The following is a 22,738-nucleotide window of genomic DNA, read 5'->3' as shown; positions in this document are numbered from 1 at the left end:
GAGAGGAGGAAAAACCCACTCTAGATACACTACTAAAATTTTAAAGTATCAAAGACAATGAGAAAATTCTAAAAGATTCCAGCATGAAATATTGACATGGGATTTTCTAACTGACATTGGATGCAAAAAAAAAAAAAATTGGAATGATGTTATTTAAAATATTAAAGGAAAAAACTTCAAATAGAATTTAATACACAGCTACACTTTATTCAAAAGTGCTGGTGTAATAAAAAATTATCAAGCATACCAAGGCTTCAGAAGGTTTGCTATGCAGATTCCCACATTTGACACGTTTTGAAAGAATTCTAATCAGAGAAAGCATTCTAGAAGGGGCCAAAAGATGTGAGAACTAATGCTGACCAAATACTTCGGTGAAGGAGAAAATATGAGAATAAATTTGAAAGCATGCTAAAGTTCTTATCCAGTCAAAGGGAAGATGGGGAAGGTATCAGTAATACTTAAAAAAAAAAAAAAAAAAAAAAGCCTCCTCTCTTCCTTTCTCCGTCATCGTGGTGAGCGCTTTACTCCGTTTCTCGCCATGTCTTCTCACAAGACTTTCAGGATTAAGCGATTCCTGGCCAAGAAACAAAAGCAAAATCGTCCCATTCCCCAGTGGATTCGGATGAAAACTGGTAATAAAATCAGGTACAGCTCCGAAAGGAGACACTGGAGAAGAACCAAGCTTGGTCTGTAAGAAATCACACATGCGATGGCACACATGTTTATGCTGTCTGAAGGTCACAGTCGTTACCAAATCCAGCTGAAAAATGTCACTGCTATCTGGAGAAGTTTGAACCGTTTCCTTTCTGTATCTGTTATGAAGGCGTTAGTTAATACAACCCACAGGGCTTCCATTATTCATGTTTAAAAAAAGAAAAAAAGGTTTTGGTTGCCTGGGTTCAGTAATAAATATGTGAGACCTTTCATTTAAAAAAAAAAAAAAAGGCCGGGCGCGGTGGCTCAAGCCTGTAATCCCAGCACTTTGGGAGGCCGAGGCGGGTGGATCACGAGGTCAAGAGATCGAGACCATCCTGGTCAACATAGTGAAACCCCGTCTCTACTAAAAATACAAAAAATTAGCTGGGCATGGTGGCACGTGCCTGTAATCCCAGCTACTCAGGAGGCTGAGGCAGGAGAATTGCCTGAACCCAGGAGGCGGAGGTTGCGGTGAGCCGAGATCGTGCCATTGCACTCCAGCCTGGGTAACAAGAGCGAAACTCTGTCTCAAAAAAAAAAAAAAGCCAATGAAGATCAAAAGAGAAAACTTGGCCGGGTGTAGTCACTCATGCCTTTAATTTCTAGCACTTTGGGAAGTCGAGGTAGGCGGATTGCCTGAGCTCAGGAGTTCGAGACCAGCCTGGGCAAGACAGTGAAACCCCATCTCTACTAAAATAAATAAATAAATAAAAAACATTAGCCAGGTGTGACAGCATGTGCCTGTAGTCCCAGCTACTCAGGAGGCTGAGACAGGAGAATTGTTTGAACCTGGGAGGTGGCAGTTGCACTGAGCCAAGATTGCACCCTGCATCCAGCCTGGGCGACAGAGAGAGACTCTGACTCCAAAAAAAGAAAACATAAAAAATAGAAATGTTGAAATAAATAAGGTATTAGAAACAAGTCCAAGTGCATTAATATTCACAATAAACACAGTCAGAATGTGGCAAAGACAGTGCCACGTGCTCACCAAACCATTACATCTTCCTGCACACACAGCTAAAGCGCGTTTTTCCATCCCCGTACGCCTGTGTGGGGTCATTGTTTACTTCTTGCCAATGGAATGTGAGAGGAGACGGCAAATAGTTTCTGGTCCAAAACCATGGGACGAATGTGCCTTCCCCTGCAAAGCTGGAGGTGAAGTGCTTTTCAATAATGGAGATGCAAGGTGCTGAGCTACCTTGAGGCACTTTTTGGAGGAGAGCTGCAGGGTGCCTGACCTGCCTTGAACTACACATGGCTAAAAAATAAACCTGTGTTTTGTTAAACCACTGAGGCTTCAGTATTTGTCTCTTGCAGAAACAAGTTTGCTCCCTTTGACTGCCACAAGAATTGAACCACCAGTTAGAAGACAGAGACTGTCAGATTGAATCAAAAGCAAAAATCTATATATTTTTTATTTTTGTAGCCCACACCAAGGGCTACATCTAAAGCATACACACACAGGGAAGTAAAAACAAAAGAGTAGAAAAAGACACAGCAAACAAATTCCCAAAGACAGCTGTGGGGCTTATTACTATCAGACAAGACAGACTAGGACAGAAAGATTGTCAGGACAAATTGGGAAAAGGCTCACCAAGACTAATAATTCCCAAGAGTAAGCACCTAATAACCTAAATGCGCAGAGGGCAAAAGCTGATTTAAAAATTAGAAACAAGTTGAAAAAAACTACAGTCATAGTTAGAGGTTTAAATACACCCTTCATAGGCCAGAAGTCGTGGTGCATGCCTGTAGTCCCAGCTACTCGGGGATACTGAGGCAGCAGGATCAATTGAGCCCAGGTGTTTGAGGCTGCAGTGAGCCATGATTACTCCATTGCCCTCCAGTCTAAGCAACAGAGCAAGACCCCGTCTCTAAAAAATAAACAAATAAATGCACCACTCTTAGTAATGCATAGGTCAGTCCAAAAATAAAGAAAGCCATAACAAATAAGAATGACAAAATCCACATGCTTGAGCCAATAAACATGTACATGTATAAAATTCTGCATCAGATTTATTAGAGTCCATGTGAAATATTCACAGAAGTCGACCACACTCCATGCCATAAAGGATTATCATGTAATTAAGTTTTAAGTTAATAACAAAAGTCACACTTTAAAAAAATCTGTGTATGTTCTGAAATAAAAAAATACCCAATACTCAACTGTTATTAAACAAAGAAGCAACATTTTTATCTTGAGTTTTTCATGTCTTACCCATCTATCATCTCATGGCTCCAGCTCCCACCTCACCTGGGGAGAGATGAAGGTGGTGAGGGTCCCGACCAGCAGTGAAGACACTGTTCATTCATGCAGAGATATCTCCTAGGCACCTATTATGTGCCGGGCATCATGCTAGACACTGCAGAATGAAAACAAGAAAACTAAGATTAGGGCTTCCCATAAACTGTGCCACACAAATCAATTACTAGCTGTAATTTCATTAATTTGAAGCTGTGTCTGCCCCACTCAATATAGGCATCTCTATTCATTGAGGAAAGAGCATTGGACCAGGTTTTTACCAGTCCACAGGCTACCCAAGAACCACCTAGCAGCATGCTGAATACGCAGGTTCCCCGGCCCTGCCTGGGAAAGGCGAATCTAACCCACTAGGTCCAGAGGAAACCCGGGAACGTGTATTATAACAAACTCACCAGATGATTCTCATTTGGAACCAGAGACCCAGATGATTCCCTTGGTCCCTTCCTAGTTGAAAATCATCTATTTCATGGGTCTTTCACACATGGTTTAATTTGTTTTAAAATTAATCACACACATCTGTTTACTTAGATGTTAGGTTTCCTTTTTCTTTTTCTTTAATACTGGACTAAATTCTCACAGTGCCTTGTATTAGCCAAGCCTAACCCGAAGCCAAAGGCAAGGGTGATGCCGTCCTCCAGCCTGTGGCAGCCTGGAGGAGGTGCCCGGGTCCTGGAGGGACCAACAGAGAGGACCCGCACCTCTGCCCTCCTCGGGGAGTCCAGGGAAGCTCCTTACACTCTGCTTTAGACCAAACATCTCCAACAATTACCTATTTTTTCTTACACAATGAAATAATAATAAGAGAAAAATAAAATAACATTTTTGAAAGTGATTGAAGGTTTTAAGAGGTTTTCATTCCACTGTGTATCCAATGTTTTCCTTTTAAAGATTATTGGTAAAGTTTATTTTACTTTTAACTCAAAATTTGTCCACAGAAACTTCTAGGGAAAGTGGGATTCCCTGCACTGCAGATCAAGATAGACGCGGCTCAGGCCGGGCGCGGTGGCTCAAGCCTGTAATCCCAGCACTTTGGGAGGCCGAGGAGGGTGGATCACAAGGTCGAGAGATCAAGACCATCCTGGTCAACATGGTGAAACCCCGTCTCTACTAAAAATACAAAAAAAATTAGCTGGGCATGGTGGCGCGTGCCTGTAATCCCAGCTACTCAGGAGGCTGAGGCAGGAGAATTGCCTGAACCCAGGAGGCGGAGGTTGCGGTGAGCCGAGATCGCGCCATTGCACTCCAGCCTGGGTAACAAGAGCAAAACTCCGTCTCAAAAAAAAAAAAAGATAGACGCGGCTCTCTGACGGCCTTTTCTCTCCCTTCCGGGGGTCCCTTCTTGGAGGATGTGGTATCAGTTGTTCCAAGCCCCTCCCGTCCTCCAAAAGTTCCTTTGGCCTCTCCTCGGGGCCCAGTGAACCCTTCCACCTTTTCACCCAGGCCTTTTCCCTCTTTACCCAGCAACAGACACATTCACTCAGAGAATTTCTGTGATTGGCTGAAGATAGCAGGGGTCTCCCCCATCCTCGAATCTGTTTTCTTCCTCTTTACCTCTGCCTTGTTCCTGTACACCCCACACGGACCGAGACGGATTTGATTAAAGCACCGGAGTGCAATGGCCCCCAGAGCAGGGCTGGTCCTGGGGCTGTGCACCCTGACCACCCTCCTGAGCCTGCAGGAGGCAGGGGCCGCCCAGGGTGAGTCCAAGGGTGAGGGGGGTGGGGCGGGAAGCAGAGATCTACGGAATTGGGTTACGTGGGGAGGTGGCATGGAGGATGCTTGTTCCCCGCCCTCTCTGGTTTATGGGCAGCTTCCTTGGCCCGGAGACACCCAATCCCCCTCACCTCTGTCACATCCACTCTGGACCCAGGTGAAGGTGCAGCTCGGTCAGCTGAGCAGGTGTCCCATTCAGCATTCGCTCGTGTTCAGATTTCTCCTCATTCCTGCCTCCTTCCTGAGACCCAAACCTTTACCCAGCAGATGCCAGCAAGCACCCTGATGTCTCTACCGCCGCTGGCCCGGAATGTGCCCGATCAAGTCTAGTTCTGTTGCAGTGTCTATGCACATGCCGGTAGTTACCTGTTTACCTTTGTTCTTCAGGAGACATGGGCTGGTGTGCCCGTCCACAGCTGGTTCATCTTGCTTGCTTGCTTTTATTTCCCTGGCCCACCATTGTGCTGGGTGCATGCTAGTTCCTCAATAATTGTTGTTCGAACAACTTCACAGAAGTCTACAAGAATTAAAACTGAATCCCCAACTTCCAGAAAATGAGACAACAGTTATGGAAGAGACAGTGACAATGCTCTGAGAGGGAGGAGTTGGAACGTGAGCCTTGACTTCTGGCTTCTTGTCCAGTGCTCTTTGCAATGCCTTGAGTTGCTTCTTTCTAGCCCGTTGGTCTCTGGGTCCCTAACCGTAATTCCTGCTCCTGCCAGCCGTGGCCTGTTTCCCTCACACCCACCCGCACTGCGTCTCTGTGCAAAGCTCCACCACTCTCCTGTCCTTAATCACTCCTCCTCATCCCGCCCTACAGTCCCGCCAGCTCACACCACAGGGCCCGACCACACAGGCAGGGCAGATGACCACAGCTGAGATTTAAATTCTGGAGCCCCAGGCATGATTTCAGGCAGCCTCTCCTCTTCCCATCCTGATATACATACTGCACTGTCTCTGTGCCGGCTGCCGTGTGCTGGGATGAGCCTCTTTCTTCCCACGTCCTCTCCCCTCCTCTCTCCCAGGGCCAGCCCAGTGTCAGAACAGGACTGTGTCCCCACACAGAACCCAGGACAGGGCCCAGGCCCAGGGACTCAACAGTCACATATTGTGGCTGAGACAGACACGTTTTCTTCTCTCTCCTTGACCCTGAACTCACCAAATACAGCTGACCACATGGGCTCCTACGGACCCGCCTTCTACCAGTCTTACGGGGCCTCGGGCCAGTTCACCCATGAGTTTGATGGCGAACAGCTGTTCTCTGTGGACCTGAAGGAAAGAGAGGCCGTGTGGCGTCTGCCTGAGTTTGGCGACTTTGCCCGCTTTGACCCGCAGGGTGGGCTGGCCAGCATCGCCTCGATCAAAGCCCATCTGGGAGTCCTGGTGGAGCGCTCCAACCGCACTAGGGCCATCAACGGTACCGGCCCTCCCTCTGCCCACCCAGTCAGGCAGGAAGGTCCCGGGAAACTTCCTCCCATCCCAGTTCCTAGGCCCCCATCACTCTGGGACACGCGCTCAGCACCCGCACCTGTCAGGCTCTGTCCCTTTCTTTCCCAGGAGGCTCCAGGCCTTCCCAGACCCCTTTGGCACCCCTCTCCTTGAGGAATGACACCTCTCACCCGGACTCCTGCCCAGGGACAGATGTAGGAGCTCCTGGTGTCCGCACTCCCTCCCCAGTCTCCTCTCCCTCTGTTTTTCTCCTCTCCTGCCCCAGTGGATACCATCCCAAAGCATCCCCTGCCCACAGATGGCTACGAAGGGGAAACATCCCTTAATCCCAGTTCTAGTAAACCCCTGGGGTGAGGGTTGAACCTGTGGACTCAGGTCCCATTCCTCCTAGTGCCTCCACGGGTGACTGTGCTCCCCAAGTCCCGGGTGGAGCTGGGCCAGCCCAACGTCCTCATCTGCATCGTGGACAACATCTTCCCCCCTGTGATCAATATCACCTGGCTGCGCAATGGCCGAACTGTCACTGAGGGAGTGGCCCAGACCAGCTTCTATTCCCAGCCCGACCATTTGTTCCGCAAGTTCCACTACTTGCCCTTCGTGCCCTCGGCTGAGGACGTCTATGACTGCCAGGTGGAGCACTGGGGCCTGGACACACCGCTCCTCAGGCACTGGGGTATGGAGCCCCTCCCCACACACCCTCCTGGCATTTCCTTTGCTCTAGAGTCCTTCTCTTTATGACTGACTCCTTCCTTTCTCTCCCAGAGCCCCAGGTGCCTACTCCACCACCAGATGCCATGGAGACCCTGGTCTTTGCCCTTGGCCTGGCCATTGGCCTGGTGGGCTTCCTGGTGGGCACCATCCTCATCATCATGGGCATATACGTGTCCAGTGCCCGCAGGTGCAGAGGCTCCGGGAGTCTGGGGGGAGAGGGAGGAAAGTGGATGACTCTGGACAGGACATGGGTGGAGAATCAGAGATTCTGTTGGTGGGAAAGAGATCAGGAACGAAATGGGCAAGGAGGAAAGAAGCAGATGTGGGGTGAGGGGGTGAGATTTGAAAGAGGTGGGCACTCAGAGATAGGATCACAGAAATCTGCAGACTGAGTAACCCCGATCGTGTGGTTTCTGCTACTTTAGGTAATGATCCTTCTGAGAGCAGCGGCTTGTGGGAGACACGCTGCGGATCCTCGTGGGTTTGTGACAGCCCCTGCGTGCTCAGCCTCCTTGAAGAGCATCCCGCTGTGCTGACTTTGAGTGGGATCAAACTTCGTCCTGTAGGTCCCCTCCTTTTTGGCCCCGGTATTCATGGCAGGCTTGTGGGATACCCACGAGCTTCCCTTTCCCCTTCAGCACACACACACATTCTTGGTCTACCTGAAGCTCTGGCTGGCAGCACTAAATGCTTTGGTAGTGTTCACGCCGGGTCCTTTTTAGGTCTCAGCCAGCTTTCCCGGAGGTGAGGCGTGTGGTGCGGGGACTGGCAGCCGTCCTGGGGCCCACACGGCTCTGTCTTGCTCCATTTGGCCCGTTGTGTGTTGCTTTGTGAATGAGCCATTTCACACGGACTTCATGAAATATGCCTCCTGAGTTCAGGTTTGCCCTGAAAGGGATAGAGCCTCCTGTTCCTCACAACTTCTCAGCTAATGACAGGTCTGGAGGGCACTGGGACAGAAGAGGCTCATGGGGACTCCACTCCTGCCCGGGTTTACTCTGTGTGAAGAGGCCATTGGTATCCTGCCATGATGTTATTTCCTTTTTCTACATTCCCTACAGTCCCATGCATGGCAAAGAGAGGTCCGAGGCTTGGATGTGGTGGCCTCTTCCCTCAATGGGGCAGTCATGTTAGGTGGGGGGTGGTAGAGTCGGTCTGCAGAGTGGAGGTCCACCTGGGCCCTCTTTAAATATGTGGCCTAGAAGATTTTAGTCTACTTTTCTGTGAATAAAATCGAAAACATTCAAAGAGATAAGTCACCATACCAGGTAGCTTATGTCAAGACCAAAATGAGCAGTACAGATTACGGTTTTCGAACCAGAATGTACATAAGAACTGCGTGGGATCCCTCTAAAGGTACTCTGCCTGGTGCATGGCGCACTCCTGTAATCCCAGCACTTTGGAAGCCAAGGGGGCAGGATCACTTGAGGCCAGGAGATGGAAACTACCCTGGGCTATGTAGAGAGACCCCATCTCTAAAAAGAAAGATTTAAAAATTAACCAGGCATGGTGGCTTGCACCTGTATTCACAGCCACTTGGGAGGCTGAGGCTGGAGGAGTGCTTGAGCCCAGGAGTTCAAGGCTGCAGTGAGCCAAGATCGTGCCACTGCACTCCAGGCCTGGGTGACAGAGTGAGACCCTGTCTCTAAATAAATCCATAAATAAAACATAAAAATAACAGGCATCAGCCAGACCTACTGAATTAGAATCTTGGGGGTGCAAGGGACGGCAACAAGGAGGTTGTCCTTTTTTTTTTTGAGACAGACTCTCACTCTGTCACCAGGCTGGAGTACCATGGTGTGATCTTGGCTCACTGCTACCTCCACCTCCCAGCCTCCCAGTAGCTGGAACTACAGGCACGCACCATCACGCCCAGCTAATTTTTGTATTTTTAGTAGAGACGGGGTTTCACCACATTGGCCAGGATGGTCTCAATCTCCTGACCTTGTGATCTGCCTGCCTTGGCCTCCCAAGGATTACAGGCGTGAGCCACCACACCCTGTCGAGGCTGTCATTTTTAACCAGCTCTGGATGACGGATGCAGCCATCCTGGACCTGGGCTGTGGTCTGGTAACTGGGGACCCAGTAACATAGTCAAGTGCCATGGGGAGTCATGGGAAAGGGGGATCCCTGAGGTCTGAGGTGGACTAAGAAGGCTTTCTGAAGAACCTGGGTCTGTAAGGGCATCAAAGCCAATCAAGGTACAAGTCAGTAGGAGCAAAATGAGGTTTTGATTGTGAGCCATTGGTCCTGGAAAAGAAAGAAACCAAAGATTATGGGGACTCAATGGGCTTCTTAAGAGAGAATAAGTTGAAATCAATGACTGGAAGACCCCAATGGAAGTTGGAAGAGAAACGTCTCAGGCAAACTTTTTATGTGCCAGTAACAGAAACCCTCTTCATGTGATCACATGCCAAGTATAGGATATTTGCAATGTAGACGTGGGGAGGAGCGCAGGGCCCAAGGGTAGGATTTAGCCAGGCCTCCCAGGAGCAGAACTCGGAACCGAAAAGCCCGGAGAAGCTCAAGCTGCCCCTCTGACACTCTGACATCCACACCGTCTGTGTTCTCTAGCCCCGCTGCATGGTAGCCGTATTCTCTCTGTGGACTAACTGTCCTTTTCAGTGAACATGTCCACACAACAGCTCCTCGGTTCGTTTCATTTCAACCCTCACAACCCACAGAGCCTGTGTCCCCCAGCCAGAATTTTAAATTCTTGGAAAAATAAATAACCGGCCAAACTTGGAGCAGGTGTCCATCCCAGCCCTGTGTAGTTAGAGCAGGGGATGAGATCCCACTGCACAAACATGGCTGCCAAGCACTCATCCCATGGCAAGGGTCAAGGTGTTCTCAGAGAAAGAGGAATAAGTTGGTTCTCTGAAGACACCACAAGATACGTGTGTTTTCAACAGTCTCTGATCTCTGCTGATCTTTCGCTTAGAAATTAACTTGATGCATCATTGGAAAGGTGTTTCTCTCATCTCCGTCCTAAGGCTTAATAAAGTCATAAAATTGTGTTCTTTTGACCAAAGAAATGTGCCTTTTTTCACTGTTGCATTACTACCCTGAAGTCACTGGAACTTCTAGGAATGATTCCAGATCTTTTAGATTTGTGCACCTGCGTGGATACCCACATTTGTCTCTAGTCTCAAGGTACATAGTCTTTTATTTCAAAAAAACAGATTGTCCTCCTACATTCTTGATCTGACTTTTACTCCCTTTTAGAGCAGACATCCAATAGTCTCCTGTGCTTTGTATCCAAACTCTCCCTGCTTGCAGGGCCCCTACAGATCATAAGCACGTCATCTCTCCTATATAGAGAACATCAAATCCTCTGTCCTATGACCCAGTCTCCCTTCTACCCCAGCTCCTTCCAGTCACACTCTCTGAGAGTGTCCTGCATGGACTGCCTGCAGATCTCTTCACATCCACTCTCTTCGGTTTTTAATTTTTTTTTTTTTTTTTTTTTTTTTTTTTGAGACGGAGTGTTTCACTCTTGTTGCCCAGGCTGGAGTGCAATGGCGCGATCTCGGCTCACCGCAACCTCCGCCTCCTGGGTTCAGGCAGTTCTCCTGCCTCAGCCTCCTGAGTAGCTGGGATTACAGGCACACGCCACCATGCCCAGCTAATTTTTTGTATTTTTAGTAGAGACGGGGTTTCACCATGTTGACCAGGATAGTCTCGATCTCTTGACCTCGTGATCCACCCGCCTCGGTCTCCCAAAGTGCTGGTATTACAGGCTTGAGCCACCGCACCCGGCCGGTTTTTAATTTTTAACCAAATTATGTTATATGCACAATTTAGTCTTTTTTTTTTTTTTTTTTTTTTTTTTTTGAGACAGAGTCTTGCTCTGGTCACCCAGGCTCTAGTGCAATGGCACAATCTCAGCTCACTGCAACCTCCACCTCCTGGATTCAAGCGATTCTCTTGCCTCAGCTTTCCGAGTAGCTGGAACTACCGGCACGTGCCACCACACCCGGCTAATTTTTGTATTTTTAGTAGAGACGGGGTTTCGCTGTGTTGGCTAGGCTGGTCTCGAATTGTTGACATCGTGATCTGCCCACCTTGTTCTCCCAAAGTGCTGGGATTATAGGCGTGAGCCACCACACCCAGCCCAGAGTCAAATATTTCTACAAGATTTGCCATAGAAATCCCAGTCTCCAATGCCCTCTCCCACCATATCCTTATCCTCACAGAAAATAACTTTCAACTGTTTTAATGTGTTCTGTTGGTATTAAGCTCCCATTCCAAATAAAGTTTATGTTGCTGCATCAAAAGTTTTCAGCTTTAAGCTTTATCTCTTTACCTTCTGCTATGGAAGAGGGGGATTTATATTTTTTTTCATCCTCAAAGAACATGTCCCCTTCCCATGCCCCTTCTTTTAACATGACTATATGGTAATTTTTTTACTATATTGTATGTTTACTATATTACTCTTTAATTTTTACTATATTGTATTTTTAGTATGTTACTATGTTTACTATGTTTATATCAGTGTGATCATGTAATGGCAAACCATAAAGGAAACCATGCTTGCCCTTCCTTTCCTAGATGACTTCGTTTTCTCTGGAGTGCTTAATTGTCCTGCTTTCCTTTGCTTGGCTGTATTTGTACTTATTATTAATGAATCACAAAATTCCTCACAGTACACTCAGACAAGTCAGGTATTCTGTCAATTTTATCATCAGCTGTAACTCTCCCAGAACTTTCTGTCTGCTCCAGTCTTTTTTTTTTTTTTTTTTTTTTTTGATACGGAGTTTCGCTCTTGTTACCCGGGCTGGAGTGCAATGGCGCGATCTCTGCTCACCGCAACCTCCGCCTCCTGGGTTCAGGCAATTCTCCTGCCTCAACCTCCTGAGTAGCTGGGATTACAGGCACGCGCCACCATGCCCAGCTAATTTTTTGTATTTTTACTAGAGACGGGGTTTCACCATGTTGACCAGGATGGTCTCGATCTCTTGACCTCGTGATCCACCCGCCTCGGCCTCCCAAAGTGCTGGGATTACAGGCTTGAGCCACCGTGCCCGGCCCTGTCTGCTCCAGTCTTAACGCTTTGCCCTCGATGACACAGCGGAGATCACCCTTCACCATCCTCGTCAGGATTTACCTGTCCCCTGAGTTTCTTGTATCCAGTCTTGTAACCCTTTTGTGGTCTGCCTTATTTTAATGAGCCACATCCTATTTCCACTTCCTGAGAAAGAGTGAGTATGAGGAAAACTCCCTGTGCTTCGTATGTCAGAAACTGGGTTTATTCTACTCTCACAGTTGGATAATGGCCTGCACGGGTATGAATTCAAGATTGGAACTCATGTCCATCAAAAGTTTTAAGGCATTTCTCTATAATCCCTTCGCTTCCTGTGTTATTGTTGATAAGCCAAAAGATATTGTGTCATGAAACTTTGTATATAATTGTTGTTGTTTTCTCTCTGGAAGCTTGCAGGTTATCTCCTTTTCCCCTTCTTCCTTCCTTTAAATTCTTACAGGTGCTGCATTACCTGCAGGGTGAAAAGACCCTTCTCAGACTGTCCTCAGTCTACTACTTTAACCATATTTCTTTCTTTTTCTTTTTCTTTTTTTTTTTTTTTTTTTTTTTTTTTTGAGATGGAGTCTCGCTCTGTCACCCAGGCTGGAGTGCAGTGGTGCAATCTCGGCTCACTGTAACTTCTGTCTCCCAGGTTCAAGTGATTCTCCTGCCTCCGCCTCCCAAGTAGCTGGAACTACAGGTGCCCACCATCACACCTGGCTAATTTTTGTATTTTTAGTAGAGACAGTGTTTCACCATGTTGGCCAGGCTAGTCTTGAACTTCTGACCTCAAGTCATCCACCCACCTTGGCCTTTTAGAGTGCTGGGATTACAGGCATGAGCTACCACACCTGGCCTATTTTAACCATATTTCTAATAGCTCCTCCTGAAAATGGCCAATACTTAAGTTACAGAAAACTGTCATTGCATGTCTACCCCTCCCTGCCTTTGCACAAACTATCCTCTGTGCTGGACCTGCCTTCTTCCACCAGTAAAAATTCTACCTGTCCTTCCAGGGTCCAGATTAAACGTCACCTCTTCTGTGAAGCCTTTCCAATCCCAGCCCCTAATATGCTGGCCTCCCTCTCTCTGCACTGCATACCACATTCCGCCCTATGTCAGAGTTGACTGTGTAAGAATATGCCTTTGTCACTAACTGCTCCTCTAAAGCAAAAGAAGTCTGTGCCTTATATTTCCAACACCCAGAACATAATGGGCATCCAAACACTTGTGGAATTCTATTTAATTCCATTTTGTTTGCTCCAAGTTCAGCCTGCTGTGACTGTCTGCAGCTGGTTTTAATGACATTGGCTACCCTTTACCCAACACATGCAATGTGCCTGTCCTTAATGCTTTTCATGTGTATTGGATTTATCTGACTCAAAACCTGCTCTTTAAAAAATCTTAAATCTGATTCAAAACCCCTGCCATGAGACTGGTTTTAAATTCAATCTGTCATTATTGGGGCTTCTGTCTCTTATAGTTGTTCCAAGGGTCTGCGCCTGACACAGTGCTGAAGCCTTGGAGAAGCCCCTGCTGTCTTCCAGCATCTGTCCAGACTGTTTACTCCAAGCATCTCAGGGCTTAACCTGTATGGTCTTTTCCAAGTGGCAGCTCTACTGCTTCTGCACCAGGCTTGGGGCAGGGGAATCTTTCGTGAGGATTGATCTCCAGTGCCTGGGAGCAGGACTGCAAAGATGCACCACATGGCCAACTTCCCCTCCCTGAGAGGCCTCCCCGACCCCCACATTGGCTGCTGTGAGGGAGGAGGGCTCTTTCAGATCCACAGGCCACTGTGCCTTCCTCAGTTTGGGAGAACCTTCCCCCTTTGCCTCTCAAAGGCATTCCCCGCTCTCTCTCAGGTACAATGTCTGAGACACCTAGCATAATGTCAAGTGAGCTTCAGGTTTTGGGAAATCCAAAGCTAAAAGAACAAAGGCCTTGGAGGTGACATATGCTATTGTCTTGTGTGATAAACTTAAATACAAGAAAAAAGAAAAGCATCATTCTGCTGTACATGAATTATTTTATTTCTTCCTTACAATCTGCAAGTTAAGTATTTCATTTTACAGAGAAGGAAGCTAGGATTCGAATTATCTAACTTGCCCGAGGTCACACGGCTAGGAGGTGGCTGGACGGTCTGTGTGATGCTAGAGCCCGTCGTCTTTCCCCTGCACTGTCCTACTCAGCAGCAGATGGAGACCAGCTGTGAGACATGCGGCAGGATGAGCAGGGTCAGACATCAGCATTACTAGGAAATGTGCAGGAGGAGGTTTTACCCACTTTGGGAATTAACTTCTTCTGAGGCTTCAGCAGCAACAGGCTGCAGGAATGAGGTGAGTTTAAAGAATGACTGGGGTTAGAATTACTGAAGAGATTTTACTTCTTGATCCTGGATCGTTCAAAGCACTCTCCCAGTTCAGACTTTCTTTCTTGCTTAAAACAATCTGAATTCCTTTCTGGCCAAAAAGACTGTATATGATCTGGCACTGCATGTGTCTCCATCTTTACTTCCCTCCACTCTTCCTTCTTTCATTAAGCAACAGCCACACTATCTTTCCCTGGAATCCGCCGGTCCAAGATCTTAACATTAATGCCTCCAATTCATCATCGATTGACCACTCATGTGGTACCGAGTCAGAGAGGCTTCCTTGACCAACTTTGCTAAATAAACCACCTATCTCCAATCTCTCCAATCTCCAGTCTCTCCCTATCACATTACCCTAATTATCCCTACAAAGAGATGCCTTTCAATGAATGAGGCTCCACTTCTCAGACTTTCCTTTCTTCTCTGACCTCAGAAAACCTTCCGGACGAGTGATCACGCACGCAGAGGAGCAGATTCACGTCCTCTCCTCTCCTCCTTATGGTTTAGGAGGTTGCTACCAATGACTTGTGATTTGGCTCCATCTTGTGGCTTGCATTCACCCCACATGGAGCCTCCAAATCTGAGTAAGCCTCGAGTCTCCCAAGGCAGACTCCCCGGGGCTTCGGTCCACTGGAAACCTGCTGCCTCCTCCCTAGAGTCCCAACACCACTCTTGAAACCTGGTCAGATTCCCAGTGCCCTTTATTCCTTTCCTCAGGCCTTCAGCATAGGGAGCTGCTTTACGTACAAGTTCTTACTCTAATGCCTGGAACATGGTGGTTACTTAATAAATGTTTAATCTCCAGCTGGCTAAAGAACAAAATGTAGCCATCCGGCTCTCAGATACCCTGGTGACATGTCCACATAAAGAAAAATAAATTAAAATTCGCTCTTCTGTTATTAGCATTATTGTTTTGTTAATACTATTATCTTTCGTCTATTGAGCTCTTCCAACGTGCCAAACGCTAGTCTAACCAGCTGATATTTGTCAAATCCAGTAATCTCCACGTTCACTAAGAAACACACCCATATTTCCTAAATCGCTGCATAAAACCCAAGTGTTTAGGAGAGTGTTAATAACCTAACCAAAAACAAATCAATAGAAGTAATATTTTTCTGTTAAAACATACTTTAATACACATAAGGAAATGCTAAAATTAAGTATGTATCTTTATTACATAGTAATCTGCCTTTTAAAAATGGTACGTCATTATTTGTAATAAGTGGAAATTATTGGAAACACCTAGTAAGAGTAGAATAGTTGAAAAAATTATGGTACATCTGCACAATGGAGTAACGTAAAGCTGTTAAAAAGAATGAGGAGATAGAAAAAAATAAGTTCCAATGTTTAGTAACAGACTGGGTGACTGTAGTCAGCAATAATATATATGGTATATTTCAAAACAGCTGGAAGAGAGGACTTGAAATGTTGCCAAATACCTGACTTGATCATTACTCTCATTGTATGCATGTAACAGATGCTCACTTGTACCTCATAAATAAAATATGTAAAATATCATGTATCAATTAAAGGAAAAAGTCTAACAAAAAATGAAAAAGACCTCTTTGAACTAATATGGAGGAATCTCTAGGATATAGTGGAAAATTCACAATGCGAAAGAATGATTAAACTATGTGCTACCTTTGGGGTAAGAAAGAGAGAAGATATATATTTTTTCAAAAAGCTGCATTGGGCCAGATATGGTGGCTTATGCCTATAATCCCCACACTTTGGGAGGATGAAGTAGGAGGATCACTTGAGGTCAGGAATTTAAGACCAGCCTGGCCAACATAGCAAGACCCTGTCTCTACATAAAAATAAAAACATCAGCCGTGCCTGATGGTACACCCCTGTAGTTCTAGCTACTCAGGACGCTGAAGCAAGAGGATCACTTGAGCCTAGGAGTACAAGGCTACAGTGAGTTATGACTGTGCCACTGCACTCCAGCTTGGGCAATAGAGGGAGGGCCTATTTCCAAAGTGGGGGGAAAAAGCTGCCTTGGAAGGATAAACCAGAAATTAATAAAACTGGCTGTTTTAGGGAGGAATGGAGAATAGAAGTGAGAAGAGAATATTGACCTTTGAAACAATAAATGCTTTACAATGTTAATAAGAATTTAACAAAAAACCTCTAAAATTTAAAACAAATAGAACTGAACCACATGGAAAAAAGAAGTATTCCAAGTGATATTAAAAGATACTATTGTATATTCTTGGTGGAATATATTCTCTCTCTCTCTCTTTTATTTTTTTTTTATTATTTTTTTGGAGTTGGGAGACAGGGTCTTGCTTTGCTGCCAGCCAAGGCTGGAGTGCTGGAGTGCACAGGTGTGATCATAGCTCAGTGCATCCTCAAACTCCTGAGCTCATGTGATTTTCCCACCTCGGTCTCCCAAGTAGAGTAGCTGGGACTGCGGACACATGCCACCATATCCAGTTAATTAAAATAAATTTAAAAAATAGAAATGAGGTCTCATTATGTTGCCCAGGCTGACTTAATAGAGTAAATATTCTAAGGACAAAAAGAACTCTCAAAACTTAGAACATCATTCAGTTGTTTTATGGTTGTGATATTTGTATCCTTATTTGAAAGTATGTTATATATAAAATAAAGCAAGTCAGTGTTTATGTTAATGTAATTAAGAACTAAGATTTTTAGGCTGGGCAAGGTGGCTCACGCCTGTAATTCTAACACTTTGAGAGGCCAAGGTGTGTGGATCATGAGGTCAAGAGTTCAAGACAGCCTGGCCAACATGGCAAAACTCCATCTTTACTAAAAATACAAAAATTAGCTGGGCGTGGTGGAGGGCACCTGTAATCCCAGCTACTTGGGAGGCTGAGGCAGGAGAAACATTTGAACTTGGGAGGCGGAGGTTGCAGTGAGCCGAGATTGCACCACTGCACTCCAGCCTGGGCAACAGGGCGAGACTCCATCTCAAAAAAAAAAAAAAAAAAAAAAAAGAATTAAGATTTTTAATGGATAAAAAGCAAGTAAAACTAGCTGAACTAAAACAATAATATTAAATTTGAACTAAAAAAAAACCCTAGAATTGTCCATTTTAGCTAATGATTTACTAATATATATGTCGTACCTCTAGCAAGTGAAAGATCCGGCCGGGCGCGGTGGCTCAAGCCTGTAATCCCACCACTTTGGGAGGCCGAGGTGAGTGGATCATGAGGTCAAGAGATCGAGACCATCCCGGTCAACATAGCGAAACCCCGTCTCTACTAAAAATACAAAAAATTAGCTGGGCATGGTGGCACGTGCCTGTAATCCCAGCTACTCAGGAGGCTGAGGCAGGAGAATTGCCTGAACCCAGGAGGCGGAGGTTGTGGTGAGCCGAGATTGTGCCATTGCACTCCAGCCTGGGTAACAAGAGCGAAACTCTGTCTCAAAAAAAAAAAAAAAAAAAAAAAAAAAAAAAAAAAAAGATGATGTTTAAAAAATGGTTGGGGGCAGGGTGTGGTGGCTCACACCTGTAATCCCAGCACTTTGGGAGTCCAAGGTGGGTGGATCAAGAGATCGAGACCATCCTAGCCAATGTGGTGAAACCCTGTCTCTACTAAAAGTACAAAAATTAGCTGGGCGTGGTGGTGTGAGCCTGTAATCCCAGCTACTAGGGAGGCTGAGGCGGGAGAATGGCTTGAACCGGGGAGGTGGAGATTGAAGTGAGCTGAGATCATGTCACTGCACTCCAGCCTGGAAACAAAGCATGACTCCATCTCAAAGAAAAAAAAATGGTTGGGATAGTGGGAATTAAGAGACATTACAATCAAATTTAGTGGATGATTCTCGCCAATATCTCTGTGGAAAACAGATATAAAAGCACTTTTCAGACAAATGGGGAAATTTGAACATGGACTGGTAATTGATGACATTAGAGAGCTGTTTTCAATTTTGTTCAGTATGATTACAGTACTATGGTTATATAGCAAGGCATCTTTATGCTAAAGTAGGGATGAAATGTAATGAGATCTCTAATTTACTTTGAAATGAATTTAGAATACACACAGTTCAAACAAATATGACAAAATCTTGACAGTTGTTGAATCTATATAATGAGTATTTGTCTTAGTCCATTTTGTGTTGCCACATAACAAAATACCACAGACTAGGTAATTTACAAAAAAAAAAAAATTTTTTCACAGTTCTGGGGGCTGGGAAGCCCAATATCAAGTTGCCAATATCTGGCAAGGGCTTTCTTGCTGTGTCATACTGCGGCAGAAGACAAAGGGCTGAGAAGAGAGGGTGGAGGAGAGGAAAGGAGTCAAACCTATCGTTTCATCGAGAATTGTTCCTGAGATGAGATAACCAAGCCACTCTAGAGATGACGGCATTAATCCCTTTATGAGGGTTCTGCCCATCTCTGTAAGAGATAGCCTAGTCATCTTTTAAAGATCCCATGCTCAATGCTGTTGCATTGGGTATTAAGTTTCCTACATGTTTTATATATAACAACTTCATGTTATATGTAACATAAAGCAAATCAGTGATTATGTTAATGTAATTAAGAACTAAGATTTTTTTTTTTTAAACAGAGTTTGGCTCTGTCGCCCAGGCTGGAGTGCAGTGGCGCCTGATCTTGGCTCACTGCAACCTCCACCACCCAGGTTTGAGTGATTCTCTTGCCTCAGCCTCATGAGTAGCTGGGATAAGAGGCATGCACCATCATGCCTGGCTAATTTTTTGTATTTTTCTTAGAGAGAGGTTTTCACCATGTCAGTCAGGCTAGTCTCAAACTCCTGACCTCAAATGATCTGCCTGCCTTGGCCTCTCAAAGTGCTGGGATTAGGCATGGGCCACCGTGCCTGGTCAAGAACTAAGATTTTTAATGTATAGAAACCAAGTAAAAGTAGCTGAATTAAACAATAATATTAAATTTGAACTGGAAAAAATTTTTGAACTAGAAATGCCAATTTTAATTAATGATTTACTAATATATATGTCCTAGCTCTAGCAAATGAAAGAGCCAAATAACTTTGGGAGACACATTCAAACCATAGCAGCATTCAAATATTATTTTACTTTTTTTCAAGTTTTCTGTAGGTTTGGAAATTTTCATAAAGAGGTGTGTGTGTGTGTGTGTGTGTGTGTTTGTAATGCTTTACCATACTTGAAAATAGCAGGAATTTAAAGGAGAAATCACTATATTCCTGAGCTCATAAGTTGTTGTATGTCACCAACTGAATAATTATTGTTCTGTAATATTTTATAATTTAAATAAATAATGTAAATGCTTTGTTCTTTTAATTAAAATATAATAAACATCACATAATGCCTTTAAATTTTTTCCCACTACATGGCTATTAATACATACATAAAATTTGACCATTTCTCTGGCAGGTTTTTCATCCATAGGTTCAAAACACAAACTTATTTTATTTTGGGAGCCCTACAATGGCTTTGTCAATATTATATCATTTGAAAAAAAAATTCTGTAGTCAAAAGTTACTGTAACATTCTCTATAGACATCCTAGAAACACCAACAATAAGTTCACCTGGAAAAAATATTAAGTTGTTTCATAATTCACCTCAAAAAAATGTTGTTTTATAATTTTGTATTTTCCCCATGTTTGAGATTTTATGGCCAATCAGAAAACAGAAATGAGGAAGAAAAAGTAGTAAAAATGAAGAAGGCCCAAAGTCTCCAAAATGTTAAAAGTCCTTATAATTTTTGACTCTCCCTCTTACATGGTCAATGCAAGCCCAGACGCACACCTACTCCACCCAGAGCTTTCCTCTCACCATTCATCTCCTACAGTCCATTCCCTCAGGCCTCTTCATTCACAAAGGTCCCAGTCTCTAAGCCAAGTCTGAAGGTATGGTTACCATTTAGAATTTATGAATGGTAGGTATGAATAGTTACCATTTAGAAATTACACAATCTAAAGTGACTATTAATAGTTTTAACTTATCCTGGTTTCTCTTCATGCAGCAAATGCCAGCATTGGAATTTTCCCTACTTATATTTGTGGAATAAAGTCATTCATTTCTTTTTTGTGTCTTCACACTTCTTAATAGTTCTCCAGCTAAGCTAAATTAATTGGGCTTAGTGAAAAAAATAAATTTTCTACAGCATGCAGGAATCTTGTGCAGTAGCTGCATTTAAAAACATATAAGAGGCCAGGTATGGTGGCTCACGCCTGTAATCCCAGCACTTTGGGAGGCCGAGGCAGGTGGATCACGAGGTCAGGAGTTCAAGACCAGCCTGACCAACATGGTGAAGCCCGTCTCTACTAAAAATATAAAAATTAGCTGGATGTGGTGGCACCCACCTGTAATCCCAGCTACTCAGGAGGCTGAGGCAGGAGAATTGCTTGAACCCAGGAGGCAGAGGCTACAATGCTTCAGCCAGCATGACTCTATCTAAAAAAAAAAAAAAAAAAGTAGAAATGAAAATGGAGACATTACAACCGACACTACAGAAATACAAAAGATCATCTAAGAATACTATAAACACCTCTATCCATACAAACTAGAAAATCTAGAGGAAATAAATGAATTCCTGGAAGCATATGATCCTCTAAGCTTGAATCAGGAAGAAACAGAAATCCCGAACAGACCAGTTACAAGCAATAATATTGAATCAGTAATAAAAAATCTTAAAACAAAACAAAACAAAACAAAAAACAAAAAAGCCTAGGATCAGACAGATTCACAGCTGAATTCTACCAGATGTTCAAAGAAGACTAGTACCAGTCCTATTGAAACTATTGCAAACGATTGAGAAAGAGGAAATCCTTCCCAACTGATTCTTTGAAGCCAGTATTACCTTGATATCAAAGCCAGGAAAGAACACAATAAAAAAAGAAAACCACAGACCAATGTTCCTGATGAACATAGATGCAAAAATCTTCAACAGAATACTAAGAAAACAAATCCAACAGCACATCAAAATGATAATTCACCATGATCAAGTGGGTTTCATCCTAGGGATGCAAGGATGGTTCCAAATATGCAAGTCAATAAATGTGATTCACCACATAAACAGAATTGAAAAGAAAAGCCATATGGTCATTTCAATAGATGCAGAAAAACATTTGGTAAAATCCAGCATCCCTTTATAATAAATCTATCAACAAACTAGGCATAGAAGGAACAAACCTCAAAATTATAAAAGTTAGATATGATAAACCCACAGCCAATATCATACTGAATGGATACAAGTTGAAAGCTGGCCAGGCGCAGTGGCTCACGCCCATAATCCTACCACTTTGGGAGGCCCAGACAGGCAGATCACCTGAGGTCAGGAGTTCAAGACCAGTCTGGTCAACATGGTGAAATCCTGCCTCTATTAAAAAAAAAAAAAAAAATTAGCTAGGTGTGGTGATATATGCCTGTAGTCCCAGGCTACTTGAGAGGCTGAGGCATGAGAATTCGCTTAATCCCCTGAGGTGGAGGTGGCAGTGAACTGAGATCACACCACTGCAATCTGCCCTGGGCAACAGAGTGAAACTCTATCTCAGAAAAAGAGAAAAAAAGTTGAAGGCATTCCTCTAAGAACTGGACAAGACAAAGATGCCTACTTTTACCACTCCTATTCATCACAGTACTGGAAGTCCTAGCCAGAGCAATCAGACAAGAGAAAGCATACCGAAAAAGAGGAAGCCAAATTACCCCTTTTGCCAGTAATATAATCTTCTTCCTAGAAAACCCTAAAGATTCCTCCAAAAGACTCTTAGATTTGATAAATGAATTCAGTAAAGTCTCAGGTTACAAAATCAACATATACAAATCAATAGCACAGCTCTATTCCAATAATGACCAAGCTGAGAATAAAATCAAGAACTCAATCTCACTTGCAATAGCTACAAAAAAATAATAAAATGTCTAGAAATATAACCAAGGAGGTGAAAGATCTCCCTAAGGAGAACTACAAAATGCTGATGAAAGAAATCATAGATGACACAAACAAATGAAAAGCCACACCATGCTCATAGCTTGGAAGAATCAGTACGAAAAATGACCATACTGCCCAAAGCAATCTACAGGTTCAATGCAATTCCTATCAAAATATCAGCATCATTTTTCACAGAATTAGAAAAAGCAATCCTAAAATTCATATGGAATGAAAAAAGGGCCTGGATGGCCAAAGCAATCTTAAACAAAAAGAATAAATCTAGAGGCATCACATTACCCAACGTCAAATTACACTCCAAGACCAGAGTATCTGAAACAGCATGGTACTGGTTTAAAAACGACACACAGAGACCAATAGAAGAGAATAGACAACCCAGAAATAAAGCCAAATACCTAGAACCAACTAATCTTTGACAAAGCAGACAAAACAATACACTGAAGAAAGGATACCTTATTCAATAAAGGGTGCTGGGAAAATTGGATTGCCACATGTAGAAGAATGAAACTGGATCCCTGACTCTCAACATATGTGAAAATTAACTCAAGATAGATTAAAGACTTAAATCTAAGACCTAGGATTATAAAAATTCTGGCTGGAAGAAACCTTGGAAAAACTCTTCTGAATATTGGCATAGGCAAATAATTTATGAATAGGAC

General features: G+C 44.2%; 2 protein-coding genes across 2 annotated transcripts; both read left to right on the top strand.

Annotated features, from left to right (window-relative positions):
- Nucleotides 1-514: 514 nt before the first annotated feature.
- LOC120363261 (large ribosomal subunit protein eL39-like) lies at nt 515-729 on the top strand. The gene has a single exon (XM_039467834.2). The coding sequence runs from the start codon at nt 539-541 to the stop codon at nt 692-694; it is 156 nt and encodes a 51-aa protein (XP_039323768.1). The 5' UTR covers nt 515-538; the 3' UTR covers nt 695-729.
- Nucleotides 730-4,515: 3,786 nt separating this feature from the next.
- On the top strand, nt 4,516-10,259 carry LOC101039757 (HLA class II histocompatibility antigen, DO alpha chain). The gene is made up of 5 exons (XM_003923125.4): nt 4,516-4,653; nt 5,838-6,086; nt 6,510-6,791; nt 6,881-7,016; nt 7,255-10,259. The coding sequence occupies exons 1-5, from the start codon at nt 4,572-4,574 to the stop codon at nt 7,256-7,258; spliced, it is 753 nt and encodes a 250-aa protein (XP_003923174.1). The 5' UTR covers nt 4,516-4,571; the 3' UTR covers nt 7,259-10,259.
- Nucleotides 10,260-22,738: the final 12,479 nt, after the last annotated feature.

Source organism: Saimiri boliviensis, chromosome 4 (genome assembly GCF_048565385.1).
Source record: "Saimiri boliviensis isolate mSaiBol1 chromosome 4, mSaiBol1.pri, whole genome shotgun sequence".
NCBI lineage: Eukaryota > Metazoa > Chordata > Mammalia > Primates > Cebidae > Saimiri > Saimiri boliviensis.
The sequence above is the reverse complement of the archived record's forward strand: the minus strand, read 5'-3'. Positions and strand labels throughout refer to the sequence as shown.